Raw genomic sequence first — 9,040 nt, 5'->3', positions numbered from 1 at the left:
CTCTTTGTTATTAGTGGAGAGAGAGAGAGGGGGGACAGTCAACACAGTAATAGAGACTTTGTGGGAGGGAGTTTGAGCATAGGGAGAGAAAAACAGGAACAAGGTTGATAAGACGGTTCCAAAGTTCACCTGCAGCACACCTGGGGATGGGTGCGCCTCTCCCTAAGCTGGTCAGAGATGGTTCAGGTCGTGGATAGGATATCCTATGAAGCCCAGAGCCGCTATGTGGCCTAGGAAGGTCATAGTGCTACTCCTGTACTGCTATGGTGAGTTTAATGGGGCACTACTGATCTCCTGTTTGATTTGGATGAGTGCACTCTTTTGTAGGTATAAACCTAGACTTACACCCCAAATGCCAACCCTATTTCCTAAATAGTCTACTGGGCTCTGGACTAAAGCACTGCACTACATATGGAATAGGGTGCCATTTGTGACACATCACTAAAGTCTTTGTTTCAAATGTAGTCATCAATTAATTAGATGTAGTGAGGCTCTGGAGGTTTCCCCTCAGTTCTAATCAAGGTCTTGGTGGATAAAGAGTAGTGAACCCTTTGTGGACTTCACTCATTCTAAATTGTAGCGATCAATGGAAAATGGATCCACGGGCATTTGAGTGCTCCATGAGTGGTCTATTATATCGACTACATTTATTATAGAGGATATCAAAATGCTAATGTTGAAGGGAGTCGAGACTGTGTATCCTTTTCTGGTCAGTGTCAATTACGCAACCTGTAATCTGCATGAGACATGACCAGATGCACTGTGACGTAAGTGGTGTACATACGTAGCTGACGTTTTAAAAGGGAAAGGTTAACCATGCATAAATTGTTCCTAGTGTACTTATATTGTAGTGTAGTGAAAATCCCACCCGTTATGTAGTTGGATGGAAATGATCCAACCATTATGTCGAAATGATGTTGAACATAATAATAAACCACATTCATCAATTTCACTCCAACATTGTGAGTAACAGGCCCTGTACGTCTCTAGAGGATATAGTGAAGGTAGCGAGCCTTCCATCACCTCTCAGTATGACTATAATGAACATGTCTAACTTGCACCATTATTCCATTATGGCGACCAATGTACTAGCATTCATTTATTGAAGGAAGCAGATCAGGGATGTCAGGGTGGTACCAAGGCATATGCTATGGGTATTGTGTATATCACAACTACCAGTAGACCTGATAAATTATAAGAGTATAGTCAATCAAAGAATTACTCCGTAAAAGGAGGAATGCATTTACTCAATTCAACTAGTAGGATGTATTAATCATGAAATACTTAACACTCAAACAATTGCAGTGTACATTATATACATGATACACTACAGACTAATCAGAGTAAATTACTATCACCAATAGGCTAAGGCTTAACGTGGTTACACTTGTCTTCAATTCAGAATGATCTCTAACAGTTCTCAAAATATTAACACATTTACTGTCCTTTAACCAAATTCAAGCATGAATACACATTCAACCTGAATGAACATTTCTTTGCACTTTGCTAGTAAAAACAAAAGACAGGAAAACACACCCAGATTGTAATCTAATCAACTCAATGTAGAATAGAGCAGAGCGCCACTGTGTCGCTCCCTCTTTGAACTATCAGCCGTCCGATTAACAGAATAACTCAGTTTCCCTGTAACAATAAATCCATAGCACTTACAGCACAGTAAAACATATCAAAATGCATTGCTCTTTATGAACTCTTGAAACAACCCAAACATGACAATTTAACTCACAATAACATTCATTTAGTCGATTTCACGTTTTCATCTGTCTTCACACCTCCTAAGGTCTCCGTGCTCGCAGGGTTCTGTTGGAACGTCCCTCCCCAGAGAAATCCACATATAAGGTGTGTTTAAACCCTGTGATAGCCCACAGATGGTCAGCCATCCAAACAATGTCATAAACCATGATTGAGTCATCACGCTACGCCTTAGCACCCGCAAGTCACGAGTATCACCTTCTCTTATTCTTCCACTACAGTTTCTATCTTATTATAGTCCTGATAAGACTGGCAAAAACCTCTTGAGGAATTAAGGTTGTCCTATAACGGACACTGTATTTTTAAAAATTAAACATCCCTTTGTGGATGGGCCCTACTGACACAAACTGTTGCTTTTGTTTCATCCTATTCTCACTCAAATCAAACAATTGGCTTGCTTCCACATGTCCAGCTGCTTATGTTCCCTCCTCTGTAGTCCAGGAACAATTACACATTTTAGTTCCTGCTACCAAAGAAACGAAGCCCAGCTCACATAATCCTTGTTTGAGTTTGGCCCACAGCTGCTGTGAGTGGAGCAAGCGTATCTCGAGTGAGGCAGATCCTTTGACAGAGGCTGTTGTTGTGAGCATGTCACATGGGTCGTGACAATGTTGAATAATAGAGCAATGCTTTTTGTGTACTGACTAGCGAGATGTTATGCTACGAATGCTATTCGCGAATGGACAGTCTCAACTTAACTTTCCCCACTGTCTTTCTCTTTATCTATAGGTTGTTCCGCCATTGGTGAAGGGAAGCCATGCTTCATCTCTAGGAATTTCAACACTGTGCTCCACTGGAACAAGTTCGACAGCCCAGATGAAGGGGTCCTTTACAGTGTCCATTACAAAAGGTGAGAGACAGGAATACAGTGGTCACCTTTTCACCTTTCAACCCAACAGCATATTTATGTGCCTAGGCTAGGGTGACCTAGGGTGATATGTGACTTATGTCAGCAACATTTTAAAGCTGTGTGCTGAAAGACAGAACTATGCCTCTGGGAAGAGACTGAGTGTGTGTGTGGTGTGTGTTTAAGTTGAAGTGTAATTTTCTTTCTCTCAATGCTCCTTTTCAGCACCATTGTCCCTATTGCTGCCCCCATCGTTATCCCCATTGTTTCCCCCATTGTTTCGGATATGGTGCATTGCGCTTTCGATTTGCCGCTCCACCTACTGCCATCAGCCTTGAAACTATGGTGCTACTGTACTTCTCCATGCTGCAGGTTGAGCTCCACTGACTGGGGCAAGCCTTAGCAGACAGGCTCTGGCCCGTGCATTACCACAGGCCTCACTCTGTTTCCCTGCACACCACAGGGATAAATCTGTGAAAAAAATTGCCTGTTAAAATGTACGTTCAACTTTACAAACGACACTCAGTTCACCTGTGGCTATGAGAGGCAAATGTTTTCATCGCAATCACTCACTGCCTCTTTGAGATCCTTTGACCAAGTGGAAACGTCAGCTCATCTAATTGCTCATGACATCGTCTGACGGGCAAATGTCAAGTGCCACACCAATCACATTGATTTGTCTCTCCGAGACTGTCACCTGGAATTGCTTGCGTGTCCTTATTCAAGGCCTCATAGCGCCACCATCAAATCAGTTCAGGAAAAGATTGGCCCTGATCATGCCCACTCAATATCAGTTCCCTGTTTGACACACTATCCTTTAGCTATTTTTAAATGAGTAAGTATGGGACCTATAAGACACCTATTTCGTAACTCTGTTGTGCTATTTGTGGTCTAGCAAGACATTTACAACATGTGATATGTCATGATAAAGGCTCATGCATGTTTATAACACGTTAAAAAGCATTGTAACTGCAGGCTTCAAGTAAAGTGTTACTCAATATTTTTTCAAAGTGCAACATAAACTTTTGCCTAAGGGTTCCCTCCATAGTGTGTTTTATGTTTGATCATGTTTTTGTTGTGTTCATTATAGACACGGAGAGCCATACAAGCCGAAGATTGAGTGCCAGAACATCACCACTCTTTCTTGTGACCTCACTGCAGAGACACCATACATCTATCAAAATTCCTACTATGCTGAGGTTTTCGCCGACAGTCACTCACTAGGCCGTACAGCACTGTTTAAACCTCTGAGAGACAGTGAGCAATTTCCTCTCTTTTATCCTACTTTTTCTAGATTGGGATGTTCTTTGATTATGTGTTGGCTCAGAAGGCAGAATCCTTAGTTGTGATACATACACATAGCCCCAACTTTCTGTTCATATTCCCTAATGACAATATATGTTTCCATGAAAGCTTATGTTATTCACCAATTATTCCAGCGAGCATTTGGCCCATGCTAAAAGGGGTTATCCTCTTTTCTTTCACATTGTCACTAATTTGTTATTTTCCTTAGTCTTATTCTCACTCTTTATTTTGTCTTTTACATGTCAGCTGTCATAAGACTCCCATCGAGGAGATGTTCAATAGTACCAGCTTTTCCTACCATGACCCTCCAACCTTCTATATCCTCAACATCACTCATCCTAGCTGGGCAGCACAGGGGACTCTCTCACGTGTACTGCTCACACGCATGCAGACACACACACACACACACACACACACACACACACACACACACACACACACACACACACACACACACACACTGAATACACAAACATGTTCTAACTGCTGACTCTTTTTTCACAGGTCCATAAAGACACAACTGGAGAGGTTAGCTAACATGCTAAATAGTTGCAAAGTAGCTAAAGAGTAGTAAATAGTTGAAAAGTTGTTAATTAGTTCAAATGCTCAAGTTTTCCTTGACGAGATGTGAACTCGCAATCTTTGGTTATAGAACCACTCATCCACCACGACCAACCACCTTACTTTTGTTTTTGCTTGTCTTTTGTAACCATACCAAAAGTAACATGTCATACTAATTTGAGTGTCCCGGATTTACATTTACATTGTTACGGGTATTCCTGCTGCCTTTTCAAAGACGATATAAAGGCTCACTTCCTGGAGACAAGACTGAATGGAGCTGCTTACTTACGCATCCTTGAAACTACTGTACTGACTGACCTCACAGACACGCCCACACTTTTTATTTATTTAACCTTTATTTAACTAGGCAAGTCAGTTAAGAACAAATTCGTATTTCCAATGACGGCCTAGAAACAGTGGGTTAACTGCCTTGTTCAGGGACAGAATGACAGATTTGTACCATGTCAGCTCGAGGATTCAATCTAGCAACCTTTTGGTTACTGGCCCAACCACTCTAACCAAGCTCTAACCGCTTGCTCTATAGTGCTGGCAATTTACAACCTATTGGCCTGTTTCCAATAGGCTCTGAGAGTGAAGCAGCTGTATTGCCACTACTGAGGTGTAACAGAAGCAATCTTCCCCTACCCTGGTGAACACTGGCTGCTGTTTCCCTGGTTCCTCCTCTTAAGGTGTCTGCTACTTGGTTCCTTCCTGCTACCTGGTGGTGGTGTGTCGTCACTATGTGAGAAAGGAGAGTACAGACGCCTTGGTAGGAAATGTAGATTGGAGATTTCCCCATACATGAAGGAGTGCCAGTTCCTGATACTGGAAATACAGGCCTCCAGGCAAAACTTACAGTAACACGTGTATGAGAGGCCTCAATAGGGAGCAACCGAAACAGAGTTTAATCTCAGCCAGCAACACGCAATTACATTCAGCTCTTTTCTACGGCAACACCTGACTTAGAACAAGGCACAATGTGTAACAATACAATCAAATGTTATCTCTTTGCAATTTACACATGCACTGATTTATGATGAAATGATTTAACTTTACCATCATTCATTTTCGCTTTAAATGGCCGCAATTACCAATCTTCCCAAAGTTGGATCTGTTTTATTCCATTTCCTCTCATATGCTGAGAAATCATACCCTTTTAATCAGTTGTATCACTGTAATTTGCATTTCATGCCAAGAACTGAAAGCAATTACAAAAGATTACAGCAGTGTTGTTTCAGTGGAGCTCATTTCATTCTTGCCATGAAAGCTCAACCTGCAGCAAGTAGGTACAGTAGCACCATAGTTTCAAGGCTGATGGCAGTAGGTGGAGCGGCATATCGAAAGAGCAATGCACCATATCCGAAACAATGGGGGAAACAATGGGGATAACGATGGGACAACGATGATAACGACACTTCAACTTAAACACACACCACACACACACTCAGTCTCTTCCCAGAGGCATAGTTCTGTGTTTCAGCACAAAATGTTGCTGACATAAGTCACATATCACCCTAGGTCACCCTAGCCTAGGCACATAAATATGCTGTTGGGTTGAAAGGTGAAAAGGTGACCACTGTATTCCTGTCTCTCACCTTTTGTAATGGACACTGTAAAGGACCCCTTCATCTGGGCTGTCGAGCTTGTTCCAGTGGAGCACAGTGTTGAAATTCCTACAGATGAAGCATGGCTTCCCTTCACCAATGGTTAAAGAAGTTAAAGAATCAAATACATTTTGGATTGACATACATTGTAACCCCTCAATGATTCTAAGGGATGGGTGGAGAGGGGGTCATAGAGGTGTTTCAGTAATAGTTACGTAAACGAAATCCTCTTTCTCTTCTTCACAGAAACTGACAACAAGCAACGTCCTACCTCCAATGTGGCACCCTCCAGGAGCCATCACCTACTCCATTGCCAAGTTGTATCATTACCCTGTAGGGTTCTCCTACGGTGACTGGTAAACTCCAGATGGGGCCAAAGTTCACCAGCAGCGGATCTGGGTCCTATTCCCCCCAGGACGAACCCTCCTCCATTGTCCAGCCCAGGCACTGTGACACCTACATGGGCCAGCAGGGTCCACCCCCAGGGCACTCCAACAACAGCACCCAGTCCTCCACCAACTATTGCATGGTCGTAGTGCAGGTGGCTAATAAAGGTGTGGAGGAAGAATGCCATCGCCATCCAAGACAACATCAACTCTCCATGGTCATCTGAATCCAGTGACCACAAACCCAGTTGGGTTCAAGGTGGCCCAGTTTTGTTTTCGCGTGGAGCACCACCTGAGCCGAACCGGTGTGTTGGAGACAGGAAATCAACAGGGCACACCCTGGTACTGCCCACATTGCGGCGTATTGATGGCCTACTGCAGTTGTCCACTTTGCTGCTCCAGCCAGAGACACAGAGTGACATGGCCAGCATGGCACTGCCTACCGACGCTGAGGGGAAGCCCCTTTTGTGGGACCTAGACAACACTGGGCAAGGGGCATCACTATTGTCTGATCTGGTCACCACGGGGGAGACAGAGTGGTTGGACCCTGGTACAGGGAGAGAGGAGGAGAGAACAATATACACCCCAGTCTCTCCAATGTGTTTCAATAACTCCAATGACTCACCATCTCACTCCATACCTCCCATCAACCTTGCAGACTGCGAGACCTCATCAATGACATTCTTGTCTGGTTACAAACAACACTGGGTACCCCTTGCCCCTCTAGGGCTAACAGCAGAGGATAACTTTGGGATTTCCTCATATGCTCCACAACAGGCTTGGATTGATCGGGAGGAAGAAGCGGAAGAAGGAGAGGAAGGAGGAGATGAACGAATCCGTGAATTCTTTCTGGGAGGTTGGGTGGTACAAATTCTTTAGTTCTCCTAAAATAATCTTAAGGGCCTCTGTGCCTGTTCGCTCTGTTCGGGTCCCCAATGTACGTCAGAGACAAGTTCCGTCTCACCGAGTCTTCACAAAGTGCAGGGAGAAGTTGGAAGGAGCAGAGAGAGGGTTTTGGCGGCGGTGCAGTGGGGCTTTCACGGTCCCTCTCCTGCCTGCTATGGAGCTTGTGATTCAGAAACAAGAACAGGATTCTACTCCAGTATCCAGCACACATGGCCCCCTCAATGGGGTCCTACTGAATCAAAGCTATAATTTTGGCCCTTTTTTAAACATTATGACTAATGTAGGACGTAGGATCAAGTGTTGTAAAAACTTTAGGATCAAGGATATAAGATCAAATGCCGTAAAATAGATTTGTGTACATTATATTGTGACGCTCTATATCATTTGCATACTGTGCAACAGTTCCAGCAATAGGCTAGTTCTACCAATATATGTGTGCAGACATCTACACACATCTTAATGTACACGCACATGTTCATTTAAATCATGACCGTGAAGTTTCTGTTTCATTTGAAGAAATGAAATGGACATCCGTGATTCAAGCTCGGTGGCATAGGGTAGTAAACAGCCAGTCCTCTTGTGTCATAATGTCATCGGCACAAAGCTTTTCATTTCATCATACTTTGTCTCTTTATTTATTGTTTCTTGTTCTTCATATTATCTGTGTTAATATTCCACGTTATATGCACCACAATGCTGAAGAAAATATGACTGACATTTTCACGAGTTTTATAGCAACAATTGAAATTCATATTAGCATTGAAGGTGATGCACTGTATACATGCACTGTATACATTTCTAAAAATATTATTGTCAGAAATAAAAAAAGGGGGCAGCGTGAGTTCGGTGAGAAATGTGTCAAATGACTTCGTTGAGTGTTTGGTCTTCGAAGTATGTGACCTCAATAACGTCTAGTCATTGTTTGCTGCCCTTTTGAGGTGATGAAATTACAGGACAGGAGACAAAAGGGTTGGTAATTCTTTACCAGGGTGTGGTGGTTATGGTACTCTGGTGAGCTACTAACACCAAATGGCATGTGGTATCTAAGTGAAACTACCTATGCTATTACTACACTTTGATATATTAATAGGCTAAAACACTGTTAAAACTGGCAGGTATTCCTAGTTGATGCTGTGAAGTGTATCACATATTCAATATATATGTACAGTATAATACTGATTTGTTTTTATATGGGTCACTTTTATAACTAATATGATTGTGAATTTGATGTTTTCATTTTTTGATGTCAAAAGGCACTTCAAAAGGCACTTCAGCGAACATGAGCTTCAGTACCATTAGTAAGCAGGGGAAGTCTTGATGGGCTGACATATCAAGTGTTTTTTCTAAGTATTGCTTAACTTCTAAGAATATTCTTTACTTTTAAAAAAAGTATTATTGATTAGTGTAGATTAGTGCCAGTGTGAATATCAAGACGTTTCACTGCTGTCTCAATGAAAGGCTCACCAGCAGTGTTATTCCTTGTCATTATAACCTCCCTCACAGCCATGTCAACCAATGAGGTGGTTTCTGCAAACAAAGGTCTCAGAAAGGAATACAGTGTGTCCTCCTCCACCCATATACTGTGTATTAGATGACTCAAACAATAAAGTGTCAGCTGGTGGGATATTGATACTGCCAAAGTACAGTGTGGCTGCCAGTTG

The 9,040-nt window shown here is 42.6% G+C and overlaps 1 protein-coding gene across 1 annotated transcript; it reads left to right on the top strand.

Moving 5' to 3' along the window:
* On the top strand, positions 1–8,220 carry LOC116353101 (interleukin-22 receptor subunit alpha-2-like). The gene is made up of 4 exons (XM_031786605.1): positions 1–266; positions 2,500–2,620; positions 3,708–3,874; positions 6,334–8,220. Exons 1-4 carry the CDS (start codon positions 206–208, stop codon positions 6,438–6,440), a joined length of 456 nt encoding a protein of 151 aa, XP_031642465.1. The 5' UTR covers positions 1–205; the 3' UTR covers positions 6,441–8,220.
* Positions 8,221–9,040: the final 820 nt, after the last annotated feature.

The sequence above is a fragment of the Oncorhynchus kisutch genome, linkage group LG13, assembly GCF_002021735.2.
Source record: "Oncorhynchus kisutch isolate 150728-3 linkage group LG13, Okis_V2, whole genome shotgun sequence".
Classification (NCBI taxonomy): Eukaryota; Metazoa; Chordata; class Actinopteri; order Salmoniformes; family Salmonidae; genus Oncorhynchus; species Oncorhynchus kisutch.
The sequence above is the reverse complement of the archived record's forward strand: the minus strand, read 5'-3'. Positions and strand labels throughout refer to the sequence as shown.

Excerpts from the sequence above, each read along its gene's own strand:
- LOC116353101 (XM_031786605.1), top strand. The coding sequence starts at position 206 with ATGAAGCCCAGAGCCGCTATGTGGCCTAGGAAGGTCATAGTGCTACTC. Across the intron at positions 267-2,499 it reads GCTACTCCTGTACTGCTATG|GTTGTTCCGCCATTGGTGAA; the intron begins GTGAGTTTAATG and ends CTTTATCTATAG. Across the intron at positions 2,621-3,707 it reads TACAGTGTCCATTACAAAAG|ACACGGAGAGCCATACAAGC; the intron begins GTGAGAGACAGG and ends TGTTCATTATAG.